This window comes from Balaenoptera physalus (assembly GCF_965194825.1).
Source record: "Balaenoptera physalus genome assembly, chromosome: 13".
Classification (NCBI taxonomy): Eukaryota; Metazoa; Chordata; class Mammalia; order Artiodactyla; family Balaenopteridae; genus Balaenoptera; species Balaenoptera physalus.
In genome coordinates this window covers 45,715,775-45,739,619 of record NC_138892.1, presented here as the reverse complement: position 1 = coordinate 45,739,619, position 23,845 = coordinate 45,715,775, and the positions used below count along the sequence as shown (strand labels likewise).

The following is a 23,845-nucleotide window of genomic DNA, read 5'->3' as shown; positions in this document are numbered from 1 at the left end:
TAATACCTGTCCCCAAAGATGCATTTATACCACTCAAGACAAAACTTATACTAAGATATATTTAAATCTAGAGTTTCTGAATTAGACTAACAAGCTAGGGATGCTTACATAAAATACCCTGTGAATATAGTCAGTGCACCAATTTACTTCATTGTAAAGTCATTTGGAAAAATATCACTTGACTATATAAATGTTTTAGAAAAAGCAAGTTTTGAAAATCTGAAATCCCCTTTTAATATAAGAATAAAATAAATTTGCCCTTCAGGCATGTGTATTATTTTTAAATTGAAAAATATTATATTCTTAGGTCAGACAGTTATTTTCATTAAGGTTACTTATTTCTAAACATATCAACTCTTTCAAATCTAAATAATAGTACAATATAGTGAAATACTTAAATATTAATTAGCCTGGTGAATTACAAAACAAAAAGATTCTGTCCAGTATATTTTGAGATTATATTATTGAAATTTAGGCTTGGGTTTTTTTGCCTTTACTATAATAATATAGAATCTTCAGATAATACACTAGGCTTCTTCTGTTTCTTATTAGCATGTGTGCGTGTGTGTGTGTGTTGGCAATTTTTAGGCTATTATCTTCTTCCCAAAAGAAATACCAGTGAGCTATGGGAGAGAAGGATTTTGGAGCAATACCTGTATTAGTAGGAGGCTGGGTTAGATGGATATATTGTTTAAATGAATGAATCAAAGAATGTGCCAGTTTGGAGATGGACTAAACAAGAGTCCATGCATAGCTGCCTGATTGTAGCAGGTCTTTCGAAAGAATATTCTTATACTTTCTGGCAGATTAATGCTTAAATCCTAAATATGAAAAGAAAATACAGTTTATTGAAACTAACTTTTGAAGGACAATCTACATATTCCATTGATGGTTAATACCAAATGGTAAGTCCTTCATGGTTAAGAAATATTTTCTTTCTTTCAGTCATTTCTTTTTTTCAAGTGGTTGCTGTTTAACTCCCAGTGGACCTAAAAATCAACCAATCACATCTACTTTATGTGAAACTTCCCTATATTTGAAAATTATTATTAAGTGTTTGGCTAGCCTTCTTTTTTCCAGGAAAAAAAAATTTTACATCTACTTTTTAAAAACTTTTTATCCTATCTCTGGATTTTATCTGATGTTCCTCTGACATTTTTACCTATACCCTTTTTTTTCAGCACACAGTTATTTCAAATCATGTTCAATATAAAGGTTTTATTTTTCCTGCAATATATTTTACATCCCATTGTTGTACTGACTCTGAACAGCCCTTCCAGGGCTCAGGATACTGAGGAGCAAAGGGTCATGCATTTTATTGTTGTGCTTCCACTGGGTTGATTTCTTTATACTGTTTTTCAGGTAACATTGCTAAAATCCTCTTTTTTTAGCAATTCAGACAATAGCAATTGCTTCCTTTCTGTCAGCTATTGGTAGACAATTTAGAAATGTTACCTCAAGCCTCCAGCTTCTTTTGGTTTGGTTATTAAGCTTCTAGTTGATATTTTGTGTTGCTGGAATAATTGTACTTTGTAAATACTCTGTTGATGACAGGTAATAGTTCAAAATTATTCTTTAAAAGATATGCAGAGACATTTTCCCGTTACTATAAGATCACTTTGTTTTTTCCAAACTTTAAAAAAATTATTTATTTATTTATTTATTTATTTTTATACAACAGGTTCTTATTACTTATCTATTTTATACATATTACTGTATATGTGTCAATCCCAGTATCCCAATTCATCCCACCACCACCACCCACCCCCCGCTTTCCCCCCTTGGTGTCCATACGTTTGTTCTCTACATCTGTGTCTCTATTTCTGCCTTGTAAACTGGTTCATCTGTACCATTTTTCTAGATTCCACATGTATGCGTTAATATACGATATTTGTTTCCATCCACGTCTCTACAAATGACCCAATTTCGTTTCTTTTTATGGCTGAGTAATATTCCATTGTATATATGTACCACTTCTTCTTTATCCATTCGTCTGTCAATGGGCATTTAGGTTGCTTCCATGACCTGGCTATTGTAAATAGTGCTGCAATAAACATTGGGGTGCATGTGTCTTTTTGAATTATGGTTATCTCTGGGTATATGCCCAGTAGTGGGATTGCTGGGTCATATGGTAATTCCATTTTTAATTTTTGTAAGGAACCACCATACTGTTCTCCATAGTGGCTGTATCAATTTATATTCCGACCAACAGTGCAAGAGGGATCCCTTTTCTCCACACCCTCTCCAGCATTTGTTGTTTGTAGATTTTCTGATGATGCCCATTCTAAGTGGTGTGAGGTGATACCTCATTGTAGTTTTGATTTGCATTTCTCTAATAATTAGTGATATTGAGCAGCTTTTCATGTGCCTCTTGGCCATCTGTACGTCTTCTTTGGAGAAATGTCTATTTAGGTCTTCTGCCCATTTTTTGATTCGGTTGTTTGTTTTTTTAATATTGAGCTGCATGAGCTGTTTATATATTTTGGAGATTAATCCTTTGTCCATTGATTCACTTGCAAATATTTTCTCCCATTCTGAGATTTGTCTTTTCATCTTGTTTATAGTTTCCTTTGCTGTGCAAAAGCTTTGAAGTTTCATTAGGTCCCATTTGTTTATTTTTGTTTTTATTTCCACTACTCTAGGAGGTGGGTCAAAAAAGATCTTGCTGTGATTTATGTCAAAGAGTGTTCTCCTATGTTTTCCTCTAAGAGTTTTATAGTGTCTGGTCTTACGTTTAGTTCTTTAATCCATTTTGAGTTTATTTTTGTGTATGGTGTTAGGTAGTGTTCTAATTTCATTCTTTTACATGTAGCTGTCCAGTTTTCCCAGCACCACTTGTTGAAGAGACTGTCTTTTATCCATTGTATATCTTTGCCTCCTTTGTCATAGATTAGTTGACCATAGGTGCGTGAATTTATCGCTGGGCTTTCTATCCTGTTCCATTGATCTATATTTCTGTTTTTGTGCCAGTACCAGATTGTCTTGATTACTGTAGCTTTGTAGTAGAGTCTGAAGTCAGGGAGTCTGATTCCTCCAGTTCCCTTTTTTCCCTCAAGGTTGCTTTTGGGGTCTTTAGTGTCTCCATAAAAAATTTAAGATTTTTTTGTTCTAGTTCTGTAAAAAATGCCATTGGTAATTTGATAGGGATTGCATTGAATATGCAGACTGCTCTGGGTAGTATCGTCATTCTCACAATATTGATTCTTCCAATCCAAGAACATGGTATACCTCTCTATCTGTTTATGTCATCTTTAATTTCTTTCATCAGTGTCTTATAGTTTTCTGAGTACAGGTCTTTTACCTCCTTAGGTAGGTTTATTCCTAGGTATTTTATTCTTTTTGTTGCAATGGTGAATGGGATTGTTTCCTTAATTTCTCTTTCTGATCTTTCATTGTTAGCGTATAGGAATGCAAGAGATTTCTGTGCATTAATTTTGTATCCTGCAACTTTACCAAATTCATTGATTAGCTATAGTAGTTTTCTGGTGGCATCTTTAGGATTATCTATGTATAGTATCATGTCATCTGCAAATAGTGACAGTTTTAATTCTTCTTTTCCAATTTGTATTCCTTTTATTTCTTTTTCTTCTCTGATTGCCGTGGCTAGGACTTCCAAAACTATGTTGAATAATAGTGGCGAGAGTGGACATCCTTGTCTTGTTCCTGATCTTAGAGGAAATGCTTTCAGTTTTTCACAATTGAGAAGGATGTTTGCTGTGGGTTTGTCATATATGACCTTTATTATGTTGAGGTAGGTTCACTCTATCCCCACTTTCAGGAGAGTTTTTATCATAATTGGGTGTTGAATTTTGTTCAAAAGCTTTTTTGCATCTATTGAGATGATCATATGGTTTGTATTCTTCAATTTGTTAATATGATGTATCACATTGATTGAATTGCATATACTGAAGAATCCTTGCATCCCTGGGATAAATCCCACTTGATCATGGTGTATGATCCTTTTAATGTGCTGTTGGATTCTGTTTGCTAGTATTGTGTTGAGGATTTTTGCATCTATATTCATCAGTGATATTGGTTTGTAAGTTTCTTGTTTTGTAGTATCTTTGTCTGGTTTTGGTATCAGGGTGGTGGTGGCCTTGTAGAATGAGTTTGGGAGTGTTCCTTCCTCTGCAATTTTTTGGAAGAGTTTGAGAAGGGTTGGTGTTAGCTCTTGTCTAAATGTTGGATAGAATTCACCTGTGAAGCCATCTGGTCCTGGACTTTCGTTTGTTGGAAGATTTTTAATCACAGTTTCAATTTCATTACATGTGATTGGGCTGCTCATATTTTCTATTTCTTCCTGGTTCAGTCTGGGAAGATTATACCTTTCTACGAATTTGTCCATTTCTTCCAGTATGTCCATTTTAGAGTTGCATGTAGTTGCATAGAGTTGCATGTAGTAGTCTCTTATGATGCTTTGTATTTCTGCGGCGTCCATTGTAACTTCTTCTTTCTCATTTCTAATTTTATTGATTTGAGTCCTCTCCCTCTTTTTCTTGATGAGTCTGGCTAAAGGTTTATAAATTTTGTTTATCTTCTCAAAGAACAATCTTTTAGTTTTATTGATCTTTGCTATTGTTTTCTTTGTTTCTATTTCATTTATTTCTGCTCCGGTTTTTATGATTTCTTTCCTTCTGCTAACTTTGGGCTTTGTTTGTTCTTCTTTCTCTAGTTCCTTTAGGTGTAAGGTTAGGTTGTTTATTTGAGATTTATCTTGTTTCTTGAGGAAGGACCGTATTGCTGTAAACTTCCCTCTTAGAACTGCTTTTTCTCCATCCCATAGGTTTTGCATCATCATGTTTTCATTGTCATTTGTCTCTAGGTATTTTTTGATTTCCTCTTGGATTTCTTCAGTGATCTCTTGATTTTTTAGTAACGTATTGTTTAGCCTCCATGTGTTTGTTTTTTACGTTTTTTTCCTTGTAATTCATTTCTAATCTCATAGCATTGTGGTTGGAAAAGGTGCTTGATATGATTTCAATATTTTTAAATTTACCAAGGCTTGATTTGTGAGCCAAAATGTGATCTATCCTGGTGGATGTTCCATGGGCACTTGAGAAGAAAGTGTAATCTGCTGTTTTCAGATGGAATGTCCTATAAATATCAATTAAACCTGTCTGGTCTATTGTGTCATTTAAAGGTTGTGTTTCCTTATTAATTTTCTGTCTGGATGATCTGTCCATTGGTGTAAGTGAGGCATTAATGTCCCCCACTATTATTGTGTTACTGTCGATTTCCTCTTTTATAGCTGTTAGCATTTTTCTTATGTATTGAGGTGCTCCTATGTTGGGTGCATATATATTTATAATTGTTATATCTTCTTCTTGGATTGATCCTTTGATCATTGTGTATTGTCCTTCCTTGTCTCTTGTAACATTCTTTATTTTAAAGTCTATTTTATCTTATATGAAAATTGCTACTCCAGCTTTCTTTTGATTTCCATTTGCATGGAATATCTTTTTCCATCCCCTCACTTTCAGTCTGTATGTGTCCCTAGGTCTGAAGTGGGTCTCCTGTAGACAGCATATATACAGGTCTTGTTTTTGTATCTATTCAGTGAGCCTGTGTCTTTTGTTTGGAGCATTTAATCCATTCACATTTAAGGTAATTATTGGCAAGTATGTTCCTATTGCCATTTTCTTAATTGTTTTGGGTTTGTTTTTGTAGGTCCTTTTCTTCTCTTGAGTTTCCCACTTAAAGAAGTTCGTTTAGCATTTGTTGTAGAGCTGGTTTGGTGGTGTTGAATTCTCTTAGCTTTTGCTTGTCTGTAAGGCTTCTGATTTCTCCATTGAATCTGAATGAGATCCTTGCTGGGTAGAGTATCTTAGCTGTAGGTTCTCTCCTTTCATCAATTTAAATATATCGTGCCACTCCCTTCTGGCTTGTAGAGTTTCTGCTAAGAAATCAGCTGTTAACCTTATTGGAGTTTCTTTGTATGTTATTTGTCGTTTTTCCCTGCTGATTTTAATAATTTTCCTTTGTCTTTAATGTTTGTCAATTTGATTACTGTGTGTCTCGGTGTGTTTCTCCTTGGGTTTTTCCTGCCTGGGACTCTCTGTGCTTCCTGGACTTGGGTGACTATTTCCTTTCCCATCTTCAGGAAGTTTTTGACTATAATCTCTTCAAATATTTTCTAGGGTCCTTTCTGTCTCTCATCTCCTTCTGGGACCTCTGTAATGCGAATGTTGGTGCATTTAATGTTGTCCCAGAGATCTCTTAGGCTGTCTTCATTTCTTTTCATTCTTTTTTCTTTATTGTGTTCCACAGCAGTGAATTCCACCATTCTGTCTTCCAGGTCACTTATCTGTTCTTCTGCCTCAGTTATTCTGCTATTGATTCCTTCTAGTGTACTTTTTGTTTCAGTTATTGTATTGTTCATCTCTGTTTGGTTGTTCTTTAATTCTTCTAGGTCTTTGTTAGACATTTCTTGCATCCTCTCGATCTTTGCTTCCATTCTTTTTCCAAGGTCCTGGATCATCTTCATTATCATTATTCTGAATTATTTTTCTGGAAGGTTGCCTATCTCCACTTCATTTAGTTGATTTTCTGGGGTTTTATCTTGTTCCTTCATCTGGAACATAGTCCTCTGCCTTTTCATTTTTTCTGTCTTTCAGTGAATGTGGTTTTCACTCCACAGGCTTCAGGACTGTAGTTCTTCTTGCTTCTGCTATCTGCCCTCTGTAAGATCACTTCTTTATAACCTGCAAATAGATTTTTTCTTCAACATGAAAATTACACAAGAGTGCCTGTCTTCTACCAAAGTTCATTCTTCTTTAAGTGTCACTTTCAGTCAGGCTACACTTGACAGTACTCTGGCTTGAGTACAGAGACAGCAATGTGTCTGCAAATGGGTATCTGAGATTTGGAGGCCTGTCTGTTTATGACATTAATACGAATACCAAAAGGACCTTTTATAACTAAAGGTTATAATTTAATGTTTGAATGAATGAGATTACTTAAGAAAAAGTATCAAGAAATATTGAGAAATATTAGAGTAAATCTATAGAAGGGAATCCTGAATTTGGGAATCCAGAAAAAGAAGTCAGTGTAGATGAATTATAAAATCTGTATTTAGTTTTATACAATCATTTTCTTCCTGGCGTCTCCACCCGGGATAGTCTTTGTCCCAAATAAGACTGCTGTCATACTTATTTACTGTTTTCTTTTTTTTTCCTATTGTTTTCTGCTAATATTTCACACATTGATACATTTACTTAGTCATCTCATTTAGTAGACATGTATTGAATGTATAGTCATGCAGAAAGATGCTGGGGTTTGTGGATCATGACCCCTCCCCTCCTGACCCCAAGTGGTGTGGCAAATAGTTGTTAATATGTAAATTCTCAAAATAAGACAGACTGTGCTTTATGTCAACATAGATGTAAGAATAGATATAAAAAGCAACTTCTCTAGGAGAATTGTAAGAACAATTTTAATTCTGGATTTTGAGTTAGGAAAGATTTCTTTTACAAAAAGTGGCATTAGACTTAATAGAAGACTTAAGTCATATTTGAGTTAAGACGATTTGGGCAATTGGAACATTTTTCATGCATGAAGAACTTGTTCAAATGCAAGGATAATGGGAAGTGCAGGGAAACCAGAGAGACTAATCTTTACGTAGTCTCTCAAAAAACAATACAGGTCACAATGTGGGAGAGGAATTATAAAGAAGAAAGAGACAGACGTAAGAAAATACTATTCTCCTAAGAGTCACATGCCCATTCATTTTTCTTTCTGTCAATATAATTTTATATTATATAAAAAATATAAATGTACTGATGTATACCATATATATTTTATACACCTCACTATTATATACATCAATATGCATAATAAAAATAAAATTTAGCAAAGAAAAATTGGAAAGGAGAATGAATTGAACCACATAACTATATGTTATGCATATAAACTTGCTTATAGATAATTATCAAATATCTGAATATTTTGCATGATGAAAAAGCAGATGTTTAGATTACTCAGAAAATACGCAATTTAGTAATTTATTAGAAGTTAGTGCTGTACTCTAATTTTCAGACAAAATGTCCAACTGACACTAAAGTTCCATTACACTAACATATATGGTTGTTTGCATAATAAACCACATTTACTTAACTTGTCAGCATTCAACTTAATTCAGCAATGTCTGTTTAAGAAGTACCATGTCATCTTTTATATTAGACAGAAATTGGTGAAGTATTTTGTATTCAAAACATATCAGAAACATAATTTGGAGTGATTCTGTTAAGTATTTAATTTGTGACATTTGCTAGCACAATATTATGCAAGTGTCTCTTAAAGGTCTTATTTACGTAGCATGTTTGACATGCCTTGTTCACTAACATAAATTCATGTTGTATTTTTCTTAATAAGCTAAATTTCATATGGGTTTCCAGCTGTGATAGTTTAACTCCGACAAGGAACAATTGTTCTGCAATAAGTGACGAGGATACCATTTGTTGGCCGATATTTAAGAAAGCCTGTTGTTTGTAAATTCTAAAGTGAATTTGGGATTAAAGAGTATTTAGAGTCCTACAAACAAATGCTGTTTCCTGAATTCTTAAAACAAAATTAAATTAACTTAACTCATTCAATACTGTTATTGGTTTGGGACATTTTAGCCTTCCATTTGGTTCAGAAATTTAAACAATGTAAGTATTTTTATCATTTACTCTTAAACCATTGCTCTGGTAATACTTTTATACTACTTTAATGGGAATTACAATATGTTCATGAATAATTTGATTTTTAAGAGAAAATTATTATTCATAAGATCTTGTTTAAAGCATACTCTAAATGTCTGGCTAATTAAATTCAACTTATTTCATTTTTCTTCTATTAGATGTTTCTGTTAAAAAATGGTAGCACCAAAATATTCCTAGAAAGCTCTACAGATACATCATGGAATAAGGGGTTTTCCACCAGCAAGATTAAGACAAAGAGGGATACAACATCTGTTGACTCTGCATTTATTTCACTGAGAAATAGCAATCAGTGTTCTCCCACCTTCAAACCTCTATATACATCTCACCTGTTGAATCCCTTGCTCTTGGTTACAATGGATAAATGTCTATGCTTCAATCTAGGCCAATGCCTCCACTGTGTACTGGGTTTCATCCTCTTGCCTGTTTGGGGAGGTTGCTTAAGCAGAGATGTCTCTTCTCTCTTGAATCATCAAATTTTCCTTCTCTACTTTATTACCCTTATCTGCATAGAATATTATATTTTATTCTTAATAAACACCCCTTGACTGACATCCCCCCAGACTATTTCCTTATGCCTTTGTATTCTTTTAATGTAAAGCCCCAATTCCTTTTTTCCCCTTCTCTTTTAAAACCACTCTAATTATATTTTCATTCTTACCATTTGACCAAATCTTTCCAGTCAGGTCAAATATTAACTCCACATTGCAAAATCCAATTAGTCTTCAACTTAGTTGACTTGCTTTCTCAAGCACATTTTATAGCAATGATCATTCTCCCCTCGAAACACTTTCTTCATTTTATTTCCTAGATGCCATATTCTTTTTGTTTGTTTGTTTGTTACCTACTCACTTGTCATTTTTCTTTCATATTTTTTGATGAACTCAACTTTTCTCAACTTCTAAATGCTGAAATACTCCAGAACCCCATTCTTCAGATATATTTATACTCGTAAGTTATAATTAGACATATATATATATATATATATATATATATATATATACACACACACACATACATATGGTTATTATTTTCAATCTCCTTGTGGGAGCCTGGGGCTTCTAGGCTTCTAACCCCAATCTCTCTCCTGAATTCTAGGTTTCAAAATTTAACTATGTGTGTTCTATCTGCCTGGAATGTTCTTCCCCAGTTGTAAACATGGCTTGCTTCTTCAATGAATTCATGTCTGTGTTCAAATGTCAATTTATTAGAGCAGTCTTTCCTGATTATCTTATGTAAAATTTGAGAGTCCATCTTCCCCAGTATTCTCTTTTCCCTTGCTCTGCTTTATTTTTCTTCATAGCGATAGTCAGTACTTGGCATGATTGTATTAAGCTGTTTCTTTGTTTATTAACTGCCTCTTCTACCTAGAATGTAAACTCCATGAAATCTTTATTTGGTTTGTTCTCTGCATCATTTTCAGTTCCTATAGTAATGCCTGACACAGTGAGCCCTCAATAATTGTTAAATTCACAAAATCAATCTTTAAATTTACCTTAGTGTGACAGTTTTCCCCCAAAGTGTTGGTACCTGTATTCATACTCCCACTGGAATGTTTGAGAGATAGTTTCCTCACATCCCTATCTATAATTGGTATTATTAAACTCCCAACGTTTTTGCTTGGCTAATGGCTGTGAAATGCTATCTTCCTGTTTAATTTACATTTCTTTGTTTATTAGTGAGATTAAGACTCTTTTATGTGTTTATTGCCCAGTTTCTTACTTTTTAAATTTTCTGTGTATATCCTTTCCCCATTTTCCAATGGGGTCTTTGTTTGTTTTAAAATTTGGTTGCTTATGTATTTAATCATTGATTAATGGAAGGTTTTCTTTGTATTCTGGATACTAATCTTTGGTTGCTAATAAGACTGTAATTTATCTTTTAATTTATGATGTCTTTTATCATGCAGATGTTTTTAACTCAGATGTAGTCTACTTGTCCATTTGCTCTTTTATGCTTCATGCTTTTTGCTTTGTTTAAATGTCCTTCTTTATCCCAAATTCTTAAAGCTAGGCTTTGAGATTTTTTTCTAATATTTTTAAAGTTTTATATCTTATATTAAGTTCTTTAATCCATTTGGATATTTTTTTGTTGTTTCTTTTTTGTGTGATGTACAATGTAATGTCATTTTGGTTTAGATAATCAATCTTCTCAGTGCCACTTATTGAATTTCCTGCCCTACTCCCACTCATGTGTGATACCATCTCTGTTGGCTATCGCCAGTATCAGCTTTGGTGCATTTGCACCAAAATTCTGATCCCTGGTTTACATGTGCATTCCTGCTTCAATAATTCTGTCTAAGGTCTAACCACTATAGCTTTTTAGGTTTGATATCGGGTATGATGATTCTCCCTGTCTTGTTCTCTTTCAAAATTGCTATTGTTAACTGTTTCCCAATCCATATGAATTTTCAGATGAAGACAGTTTCTAGAAAAAAAAAACTTTGAAGATTTTCTACATTAATTTTGGAATAATTGACATTAATTTGTAAAAGTTTGACATTTTTAAAATTGTAAAAAGATTGTAAAATTGTAAAAAATGCCATTTGTAAAAATTGAGATTTTTACAGTAACAATTCTCTTTAGCTTTGTGAGGAATATATATAGTTCTTCATTTGTAGGTCCTTGAGTCTTTGGATAATTTCTGTAATTTTCTCCATGAAAACTCTGAACAAACTTTTAATTTCTCCCCATAATTTTTGTTTTTTTCATATTTGTTTGTATATTTGCTCTTGAGAATAGGATTCTTTCTAAATTAATTCTTCAAATTAGTTTTTACTGATTTATGTTAACTTTCTTGATATTTATGTATTAGTCTGTGTCAGGCAAACATGCTGCACTTTTTTATTGATTTTATAGATTAGTTCTATAGATTCTCTTGGATTTCTGTAAGGACTTTCACATTATCTCTATATAATACTAATTTATTTCTTCATTTCTAGCTTTTGCTTATAATTCTGTTATTTGTTCATTTATTTTATTGTGTTTTGGAATATAAGTATTAATAAGGAACATTCTTGTCTTATTCCCATCATAACGGAGAGGACTTACAATGTCTCACCACTCAGTATATTTTTGGAAGAGGGCCTTTAACATGTTAATGAATTCCCTTCTCTTTCTAGTTTATTGACGTAATATTTTGAATGAATGCTAAGTCATAACAAATGTTTTTCATCTTCTCAATAATTTCTTTATTTTCTATTTCATTAATTTCTGCTCTTAATAAGTTATACTTTCATGAACATTCATTGAGTTTACAGTATTGTTATGTTTCAGATTTCTTTAATTGAATGCTTTCATGTAAGTACTGTTTCTGGCACTGTTGAAAGCTCCCTGTTTTCTTGTCTCAGATCTGTGGTCCTCTTTTTTGGTTTCCTATTGACTTAAATATATATTACCCTGTTTGAATACCAATGCTTGAGAATACTAAAAAACAAAAGGCTGCAGTGTAGGATATAAGCTGACTTTCATGGTAGGGAAGATTGAATAGCCATGTGTTGGCTACAAGCTCATGGTTTGGATTGCTGATTTGAATCTAGCAAGTTGTTGGTGGATACTTTTCTTAGCTAGGGCCATCTTTCACTGGCAATGGAAAAGTTATGGCACTGACAACTAACAGGTGTGCCAATAATAAGTCTAAATGTTCTGACCTACATCTAATTGTGGAAAGAAGAAATGCTCATATGAAACAATTAGTGAGTGATGTAAAATAATTTGATAAATTATGTAGTTTAGACATAAAGGATTTATGACTGCAGAGGAGAGAAAAGCATTGAGGACTAACATATTTGTAGGAAGTTTCATATTATAGTATGGACTTTCCCTGTGCTTTTGAATAATTTATGGGGCTTAGAATATAAGATTGAAAAAGAATGTCATTGCAGTTGAAGTAAATAGCATGATTAAAGCATGAAGGTATAAGGTATGCTCGTGGGATATGAGAAGTTCAGCTTAACTAGAGGCTGATTATTTGGCCATATGGAAAAAGTATTGGTAGGTAATGGTGAGTTTCACTGTGTATGGCCTTGATTTACTACCATAGGAATTGTTTTTAGAAAGGAAAGAGTTTGAGGGCAGGGTGCTAACATAAAAACGATGGTAATGATAAAGATGATGGCAATAACTACAAACTTCGGTTGAAGCAAATTATATGCCAAACACTGTTCCAAGTACTTTATATGAATGATTTAAATGAATGCTCAGAAAAATCTTGAGGTAAGTATTATCACCATAATCATCATCGGTAGAAGTAATCTTTGTTGCTGTTGTTCTGTTCTAATTGTAGACACTTAGGCAGCTTCTATAACATGCCTAAGCTCTCACATCCAGTAGATGACAGAACTTGGACTTTTAGCAGACATTATGCTTCTTCAGAAGTAATTATTAAAATTAGTCTGATGTGGTCCATAAGATGGACTTGTGAAAGTGAGAATGCTTCTGAGGTTGTCACTGAGAGGCTGTGAAATAATTCAGCCGTGTAGTGATAGAAACTTAGCCTCAGGAAGTAATAAGTCAAAGAGGACTCCAAGTTTCCAGGTGCGAGTGACTGGGGCAGTGGGGCATTAATTCTGCTTTCTTTGTCAAATTAACTTTCTTTTTTTGTCCTTTTTTCCCCCTCTTCCTCTTCTCTCTCTCTCTCTCTGCATTTCTCTCTTCCTTTCATTTGGGTAATCAATTTGAGCTATCATACTCTTGTAAAAAATAAAGGAAAAAACATGTTTTTGAAAAACCATGGAGGATTTAAGATATGCTTTTACTCCAGACCGAAGACATTCTTTAGTAACAAATCATGTTAGAACATCACATAATCTCCACACATGTCCAGATATAGTGCAAAGACATCATTTAGAAATTTACATTAAAAAAGTACTTTAATTTAGGATCAATAGACTAATCCTTTCAGTAATTTAGAAAGTAACAAGAAAGTCTCACCTTGTAGGTTTCTGTGCTAATCAAAGAACTCAACAACTGAATGAATGGAGACAATTTCCGGTAACTACTATACCTGTGTCACTTTGAACAGATTACCTGTTCCTTTGTCTCAGTTTCTCCCATATGTAGACTGAATATAATGATACCTTTTTCCTTACCTGCTTCTATCCTTGAGAAGAGCAAACACATCTGTAATGTGGAATATTGGAATATAAACGCTAAAGGACTTCTTTTATATCTATATCTATATCTATCTCTCTATATATATATCTTTATCGGTATATAGTTGCTTTACAACGCTGTGTTAGTTTCTGCTGTACAACAAAGTGAATCAGCTATATGTCCCCATATCCCCTCCCTCTTGAGCCTCCCTCCCACCCTCCCTATCCCACCCCTCTAGGTGGTCACAAAGCACCGAGCTGATCTCCCTGTGCTATGCAGCAGCTTCCCACTAGCTATCTATTTTACATTTGGTAGTGTATATATGTCAGTGCTACTCTCTCACTTTGTCCCAGCTTCCCATTCCCCACCGTGTCCTCAAGTCCATTCTCTACGTCTGTGTCTGTATTCCTGCCCTGCCACTAAGTTCATCAGTACTGTTTTTTTTTTAGATTCCATATATGTGTGTTAGCATATGGTATTTGTTTTTCTCTTTCTGACTTACTTCACTCTGTATGACAGACTCTAGGTCCATCAACCTCACTACAAATAATTTCATTCTAAAGGACTTCTTGAGAAGACTAAGAAGGAAAAGGTTTTATTTGGGTGTGTGTGTTAATTAATATTAGAGTATACTCAGTACCAACTTATTCCAGTGACCTGTCATCCAACAATTTATACTTGTTTGTACTTCAGCATTTAAAGTCGCCCTATTGGGTTAGGTCTTCTGAGAAGGAAACACAATGGTGTGAGATATTTACTTGGGAAAAGAGCCAGAGAAGGAAGCGAGAGCTCCTTGAGACCACACTGTAGCTCACAGCCTGTGCAAGGAGAGAGGGAAGGGAGAAAGTCATAGGCTTGGAGAGAACTGAGGGAAGTGCAGCCTTCATGGTGGCAAATGCAAGGGAGCAATAGTAGGAAATCTAAGCAGTGCCTTTTCACAGCTGCCACATCCATGCACAGCACCTGATAAAAAATATCACTATTTTCAACTTTGCTAGCCCTTTGTTCTTACTGAACCTGCCTGAACTAGCTTTATGTCTCCTAGTCCATCAACATGTTCTATTCTGCTAGCCAGTTTATGTCTTCTATTCATCCTCAATCCTGGGCATATTGATCAGCTATTTCAACTAGGTCTCTTCCATTAGGTTTCCCTTTGTCCTCTTCTGGGAACACCTATTGATTCTAAGCTCTGAGTAAGTCTAAGAATTTCTTTTCTTTTTCCAAGTTCTTACTATACCCAGTGTTTCTGAAGAGTATCATGTAACTATTTTGATTTGGGAATCACAAGAAAGTCATCCAAATTGGTTAAGATGACTGATTTTGGAGTTGCACATGACTGGGTTTCTAATCCTGGCTCCCCTGCTCACTACCTGTGTTAATTTGGTCAAGTTACACACAACCGTTCAAGTCTCAATTTTATAATCTGACAAATAAGGATAGTAGCATTTTCCTTACAGTATTGTGAATGTGGCACATAACAGTTGCTTAATGAATGACAACAATGTCATTAATAATTTCAACTAGGACTTAGGACTTTTCTGCACATTTCCACATGTTTTGGACTCCTTTATACCTTCTCACTGGAGTTAATTCAAACCTAGTTCTACTCTTTCAAATCACATAATCTTGGGACCACATCTCCTTCATTACTGAACAGTGACAGGCCATCTCTCATTCAGTAGTTATTGAGAACCTGCTATGTACCAGAAAGTTTTTTGCAGTGAATCTACAGTGGTGAGTCACACAGACCAAGTCTCCACCTCGATGAAGCTTACAGTCTATTTCGTCAACTTCATTGTTTTATACTTCAAAGATTTTAACTTATTTTTTACTTCCATTTTCTGTCTTAGGCCTGTCTCAGAGGAAATTTGTCCTTATCCTTTTCCAAGACTAACCCTAACTCTCTTCTTATTTGGCTATCCTAGAGTTTTGTTCCAGCAACCATCTCTCGGACTACTGTATATCTAGTAGTACCTATCTCTACTAGATTATCTTTTTCTTTGCATGAAATTTTCTCCCACAGTTTTAAGAACAAAAACACAAACAAGCCTCACGTGAACATGCTTATTGCTTTCTCTTTTCTTCCTCTGTTTCCATTATTTTGCAACCTGGCTTTCACTCCGAGTCTATTTAAATAGCTCTCTCTTAAACGTGACCTACTTTGGTCTTCTCTTAGCTATCTTTTTTTCGTTAAAACTGAAGCACTCATTCTTAAAATATGTTTTCTTTGCCACCACGTATACCCAGTTCTCCTTCTATTTGTTTTTTTAATCACAGTGTGCCATCCTTTGCTCTTCATTTCAATTTTTTTCATTGATTTTCTCAACAGGTATTCATTGAGTGCTTATTACAGGCACTCAAGTGCAAGTCATACAGAGTCCATAGTTTCTAAATTCTGTTTTCTATCTCCCTCACTAAAACCTCAGAACTCTTCTCTTGGCAATCTCACCCCCTACAAATCCTAATTTATGTCTTCAGTCAAAACCTTCCAGTTAATTTCATTCCTATGGTCACATTTTCCTTTTGTTCCTCTGGTTCCCTATTTGTTCCTCAAACTCCACCTGTTTCAAATGAATCCTACCATATTCACCTAACACTTTCTTTTAAATTCCAAATATCTGCTAATATCATCTTCTAGTCACTCAAGCTTTCAGATTTAAAATGATTTTTGTTCTCTTGCTTAAACCTATCTCTGGTTTTTATCCTCACTGCTACCATTTGCTCCTGGTTATTTTACTTCCTCCTTGGAGTATTGTAGATGAGTTCTCACTTTTTTAACCACTTTTCCAAAAATTCTTCCTGATCCTCTAACAGAGTTCAAATGTCTTAGTCCTGGTATTCAATCTTCTCTAACAACTGCTTCAATCTTATATTCCATTGACTCTTCTAGCACCTAGTTGTAAGCCCTTTGTCTTTCAGTGTTACCTTAGCCACTTGTGCTTTTCACTTTCACACCTGCATGGCATCACACAAAGGCTGTTCCTCCCATACCATGCACGCTCTGTGTTTACCTTTGCTCGTGGAATCCCATCCATCCTTCAGAGTCCAACACAAGTGACACTTCTTTAGATCCTCTTTACCCTTCATCCTCCCTCTCTTCTGAAACACTGTAGAATATTTTATTTCTTTTGTCATTCATCTTATACTACGTTGTATCTTCTCATCTCACTTAGGAGGGTTTGAGGTCCTTGAGGATAGAGACTTGTGACATTCCTATTTATGCTTTACAAGATCCTGAGCACGCAGCCTTCCTCAGTAAGCATAGGTTAAAAGAATAAAGTAGTGGAGACGATCTTCCTCTCTTCAAAGTGATTACTTATCACTGAGGTACAAAGATAAGATAAAGTAATAAACTGTCTATCCTGGCTGAGTAGTCTTCTAGAATGGCAAATACAATAAGTAATTGCTATGTGTGCAACTAATTTCTCTTCCTCTCTCATCCAGGTATTGTGTTAAGGAGCAGCTTTCTCAACCAGGCAGAGGGAACAGGGGTACCAAGTCGTAAGGACACAGTCCATTCTCCGGAGATGTTTACTGTCTTTGAGACTGACATGCATGCAAATGATCGCATGTAAAATAAAAGAAATTTTAGCTACGAACTTATAGGAAAAAGATACTACAAATACAAAAATTACTAAATGACTAATGGGTTTATAAGCATACTCTTGTAGAATAGTCTTTATGAAACCTTAAAAAAATCAGGTAGTGGGACTTTCCTGGTGGTCCGGTGGGTAAGACTCCGCACTCCCAATACAGGGGGCCTGGGTTCGAACCCCGGTCGGGGAACTGGATCCCACATTTATGCCACAACTAAGAAGTCTGCATGCCTCAACTAAGAGTCTGCATGCTGCAACTAAGACCAGGCAGAGCCTAAATAAATAAATAAATACTAAAAAAATTAAAAAAAAAAAATCAGGTAGTAGTTTCCATCCTAATATCTCTCTGAACTTTAGTATAGCAAATGTAGTGATAAGTTTTCTTAAGTTTCAGAATTATACAAATCTTGCAGAAATAGTATATTTATTTCCCATAAAGCTATTTAGGCTGTGTAACATCCAGTTTGCTTGATTGGGGCTAGAATTTTGAATCACAAGTGAGTATAAATTACAATGTTGTAAATTATATTTACTTTGGTGAAAAAATATTTTAAAGACACAATGAAAGGGGATTCATTGTTTTCTTTTTTGAACAAAGGTTTACAATGAGTTTTGCCTGCATTAAGAGGTATGATCTTTGTTATAACCCATATATAGTAGGTACTTAGTATGTGTTGGCTGCATGATGACACTTGGAGAGCCCATCTGCCTATGAAGTTCTATGAAATAGAGATTTTTAAAATTGAGCTTTGGAAAGAAAAGGCTAGTTAAATATAGAAGAATGCATGCATACTACTCTGGAGAACTTAAAATGTTCAAATTGGCAAGACAGACATATTTTTGAAAAGTTAAATTATACAATATAATAATAATAGGGAGTTCAGTAATATTATATAACTTTTAAATATTGATTATATTTCCAGATTTTCTTTCCTGTTAGTACTCTGCTACAGCTCAACCTAGACAGGAAAATGGCTACATTCTTTTTTCTTTTTTTATAAATTTATTTATTTATTTTTGGCTGCATTGGGTCTTCGTTGCTGCGTGCAGGCTTTTCTCTAGTTGTGGTGAGCAGGGTCTACTCTTCGTTGCCGTGCGCGGGCTTCTCATTGCGGTGGCTTCTCGTTGCAGAGCACAGGCTCTAGGTGCACGGGCTTCAGTAGTTATGGCTCGAAGGCTCTAGAGCGCAGGCTCAGTAGTTGTGGCGCGCGGGCTTAGTTGCTTCCCGGCATGTGGGATCCTCCCTGACCAGTGCTCGAACCCGTGTCCCCTGCACTGACAGGTGGATTCTCAACGACTGTGCCACCAGGGAAGCCCGGTACATTCTTTATGGTTAGGAAGAACTCTTTTGCCATTAGCCCATGCTAAATTGATAGTTTTTACAGCCCGACAAGAGACCAAGTCTTTATTACCTAGAGGGAAACACTTAAATCATCTGAAGATGGCTGTTCTGTACTGAAGGAAAGTTTGAGTTGTCTGCTCGAGATTCTGTCTCACGCCCCAGGTGGCAAGGGTTAGTTTTTCTGCCGAACTGACAGTTTCCACCCTCAGGGTGGGTAGATTAGATTGGAAAATATATAGGAGGGGAGCTTGTCAAGGAAATTCAAGGAGCAGAGTTGATAAGTTCTAAAGGGAATTCTAACCTGGTCCCCAGATTGAATCATAAATGCTTATATTTTATGGATTTATACAAGTGTGCAGAAGATACAGACTAAGAAGCAAAAGAAAGAGCAAAGAGTAGAAGGTGTGGGAAGAAAATATACCAGAAGAGGCATACAACTCTATGGCTTGTCCAGCTCATCATTTGTTGAGTTGTGAATAAAATACCAATTTTGAGAGCAACTGTGGTGATGACTGAAAGTTTCTGAGACATTTCTTTAATGGTGATTCATGGAGCCTGAGTACTGTATTGCATTAAAAATTTGGAATTACAGGAAACAATTCTGGTAACAAACAATGGAAATTCATTCTTGCATCTCTGTACTGGCTGCTGCAGTCCAGCCCCAGGCAGGATGAGTCTATATGTGGTTCTTATGATTCTCTTATAAAAAAGAGACACCTGGTAAGAAATTAGTGGGAAATGTAGTCATAAAGGGATTTATTTCCCTTAAAACCAGGCTATCATTTATACTTAAACTTTTGCTGCTTATAATTCACTGCTTCATAGTTAAAACAATTTGGTGCAGATTGAAATATCTCCTTGAAGGCTTATTTATATTTTACATACAGATTTGTGATCATCCAGGCTTAGCCATCATTTCTTGGAATGTTTCGTATTGATTACATGTCAGCCTTTTTGCACTGATAATGCTCTACAATAAATAACTGTTCTCAAAGTGAGATAGACTCTTAAATTAGTATTTTCTTCTATTATTCTAAATATTTATATCAGCCATGTAAGTGTTCTACTTGTATGTGGATTTATAGAAGACTCTAAAAGGAAAAAAACAACAACCAGGGAATAAAAATCATTAACTTGATATAATACTGACAGCTAATACTTCTATCATGGTTACTGTTTTTCAAACCTAGTTTGAACTACCTTACATACAGTAATATATTTAAATTTCAGAACAACCATAGTAAATTGGGACTATTATTGCCTACACTTTACAAGTGAGGAAAGTGAGGAACAGAGGGGTTAAATGCTTCTCCTGGGTAAACATGGAGGGTAATGCCAGAGCCAGGAATTGAACCCAAGCAGTCCGACTGCTTGGCACTCCTGCTGTCCACTTCTATGGCTAAATTATTCTTGGTTGAACCAGGGGTAGAGTATGTAGCTGTGTTACTTCAAAGCTATGTTTTAACATGATTATTTATTAACATGGTTGTCCCTCCCTTACTAGATTATGAACTTGTGAGTACATGAACCATGTTTTATTAACTTTTTCATATACAGTGCTCAATACAATTTTTATTATTCCTGAATTACAGCTTATTATTGCTCTGAGAGATTTTATCCAAGAGACTTCTATTTTGAAGTCATTGGTTTTAGATCCACAAAACTTTTAGGTCCACAAAACAAAAAATGCAATTGTTACCTCTAAGTGAAGTATTTCATTCATAATGCTCTTATTTCTTAACTATTTTAAAGAATGAAATAGCATGAATGAAGCAAATTATTTTTTACGGTTATGGAATAATTTTAGAATCATGTGACTTGGTTGAAATGTTTTTTTCTTTCTTTTAAAAAAATACTCTTTCTTACAGGGTGCTGCTTTAATTAGAATGCTGGCTAATTTTATGGGCCATTCAGTATTTCAGAGGGGTTTGCAAGTAAGTAAAATGCTTTCTATTTTCTCTTACACTTTTCCTTGTTCCTGCATTTATTTTTTTCAAATTTATTTATTTATTTATTTATGGCTGCTTTGGGTCTTCGTTGCTGCGCACGGGCTTTCAGGGTCCACTCCTTGCTGTGGTGTGCGGACTTCTCTTGTTGTGGAGCACGGGCTCTAGGCACGTGGGCTTCAGTAGTTGTGGCGCACAGGCTTAGTTGGTCCACGGCATGTGGGATCTTCCCAGACCAGGTCTCGAACCCGTGTCCCCGGGATTGGCAGGCGGATTCCCAACCACTGCGCCACCAGGGAAGCCTCTCCTGTATTTATTTTAAAGGTATTTCACAGCTTGGGAAATTGCTAATACAAAAATGCTGAATTTGATGGAAAACGTTAAGATGAATAAGGTAAGCAGTGTCTTTCCACATGACAAATGAAAGTGGTAGACAAGATGCCATACCAACCCACAAAACTCCAACTGTTATACCATTTAGAATCTCTTTAATATGCATTTTAAAACTGAAGTAATTTTCAAATATATTATATCCTAAATATTCTATACAGGATTTTATGAAAGTCTGATTCCCTTTTCTTCCATTTAAAAGTTCATATAAAGTGAAAACAAGTTATGTTAGCCTTCTTAGAATTATGTATCTGAGAAATTCTTAACGCTTTTTTTTCAGATATGTGCCTTTTATGTTGTTTGCTGTTTTAATGTTGACATACATAGACTGTTATTTTTTCCAAATATATTTAAATGTTTTTTAAATTACAAAATGCACTGTTTTAAATAAAGGGGGGGAAAAGAAACAGTTTTATTATAATACATTTATAGTATAAAGTATGGAATCTGGGAGTAGATTCTTAGAAAAGGAGGATTCTTAAATTCTTGAAAGCAAATACAAATATAGAAAAATAGAACTTTTATTCCATTGAATCTGTTGGAGTAAATCATGTTCCTAGCAACTGTGATTGATGAATTATTTATGATGAATTCTACTTAGAAGTGTCCTTTAAAGTAAATTGATGTTCACCTGAAATACAATTATGCTAAGACAGAGAGAGCAATCAATCTTAGCTGTTCTTAGTAAGCTTTTCATTCTGAAATTTAAATAAACTACATATGGAATCAGGTCATATTTTAGTAGTGTAATTCTATCTTTACCCAAAATAAACCAAAAGATAAAATACAAAGCAAGAGTTAAATATGTTATGACAAAGCTATAAATACGTTAACACAACAGAGAAAAAATATATAAATTTCTTGAAGAAAAATTTCCCTTAGAAAGTTTTTTTACCGAATTGTCCCAGCAGGGGTTGAAATTTACTTTAATCAGCTCTTCCCATTAGGGACACCTTCAGAGTAGCTGAATTCCATTGAACCTGCTTGCCGGGTGCTAAAGTCTCTATTCTGATCACATAGTTAGGAAAATCTTTTTTCTCCAGGTGTGCCCTCCATGAATATCAACTGTGTGGAGAAACGTCCTTCCTTATCCCCACTCCTTTGTTTTTCCCACTGAAGTTGTAGCATGACAGTACAGTTCCAGAAAATATGTAAGCTTTCATAAGGGCTACACAAACTGAATTTGATTTCCTAGTAGCAAGTTGATGTGAAATCATTTTTTGTATACAATTTTTATTGGTTTTTTTTCTCACTTGTGTGTATAGATTTGCTTGGCAGATTGAATAACTATAGTTATGTTATCTGGAAAGGATTATTGTTTTGCAACATTTTTCTTTATCTTGTCACAATTTCTATAGTATGCAAAATACATCAATATTTAATACACCCTTTTCTACTGACCCAGTCTGTTCAGTTTTATCTGAAACAGTTAGACTGTACCCTCTGACTCCCATTATATTAAACTTTCATTTGAAGCTTGTTTTAATGTGTGTGCCTTTATGCTCTGATACTTGATTTGGTTAATTTTCAGCTGTGGGACTCTATGTTTGTCAACATTGCATTTCATTTGCCTTGTGACATCTCATTGATCAGATAGATCTTTATCCTTCGGTACTTCCCTTGCAGCTTTATTTATACTCATCACTCAAACTGATTTAGTGTATCATCAGCAGTTTGGATTAGTTTACAGTAGATCCCCCTACATCTAAGTGATAAATTATCATCTCTTGTGCATGAAGATGTATGGAATACAGTTTGGAAATGACCTCCTGAACAGACACTTCATGTCATGGTACTGAGTGGTCACAGAGTTGGTATTAATATATTTCCCATCCACGAGGCTCTGGGGAGTCTTGGTTTACATGTTGTTGAAAAAGCTAATCTGGACTGTCAGCGCTTACCTCTGCTGGAAAATCTATTAATTGTCTTTACATTAACCATGGATATTTCTATGTTGACAAATGGAAGTTTATATTTGCAGACAGAGCCAGGGTTAGATTTATAGGTGTAGGCATCCCAAGTTGCAGATAGTATATTTTTCATATATTTTCCCCTCCCTCTCTCCCTCTTCCTCCCTTCCTTCCTCCCTCTCTTCCTTTCTTTTTTCTTACCTCCTCCATCTTTCCTTTCCTTTTTTTTTCTTTTTGTTTTAGTGCTTGGACTTTAGCCCTGATGTTTCACACAGAGACAATAGTATAATGGTGGTTTCTTCTAAAACTTGTGTTCTCTTGTATTTTTTATATCCTAATTAACCATCTTAAGCTCTTTTGGGAACAAGGCAAACATTTTTTACAAATACAACCACAAATATATAAAATATGATATATTTACATGATATAAATTTAAAAATATAATATAAATAAATATATGATATATCATAATAAATATACATAGATATAAAATAAACTATAAATATATTTGTATATTAAATATGATAATAATATAGAAAGATGGGTCAGTTCACATGTTTATATTTAACTTAGCAAGTATTTGAGTATGGATTCAACTACATTTTTCTAACTTTTGTAATATTTTGTATTGGACAACATATTTCAGGTTTCAACTTACACGTTTATCCTTCAGTAGGAAGGGACTCCTAGTAAACACTTTTATAGTGAATAATCACAACTTTCCTTGGTCTGATCTTCTTGATTTTTTGGTCTACTTCCCTTATTTCTTGAATTTTGTCTGATGCTTAAATGGTTCAGTCTTGCATAATTTTTAAAATAAGTTGCCTCAAAACTTCTTACAGTATGTAATAGACAGAACATACATTCTA

General features: G+C 34.6%; 1 protein-coding gene across 2 annotated transcripts in view; it reads left to right on the top strand.

Moving 5' to 3' along the window:
* The window catches only part of TRHDE (thyrotropin releasing hormone degrading enzyme), a 394,213-nt gene that overhangs the window by 259,010 nt on the left and 111,358 nt on the right, over nt 1–23,845 (top strand). For both annotated transcript variants that reach the window (XM_082418907.1, XM_082418908.1), the window contains exon 7: nt 20,599–20,664. In XM_082418907.1, coding sequence (XP_082275033.1) covers nt 20,599–20,664 — 66 coding nt within the window. The remainder of the gene's footprint in view (nt 1–20,598; nt 20,665–23,845) is intronic.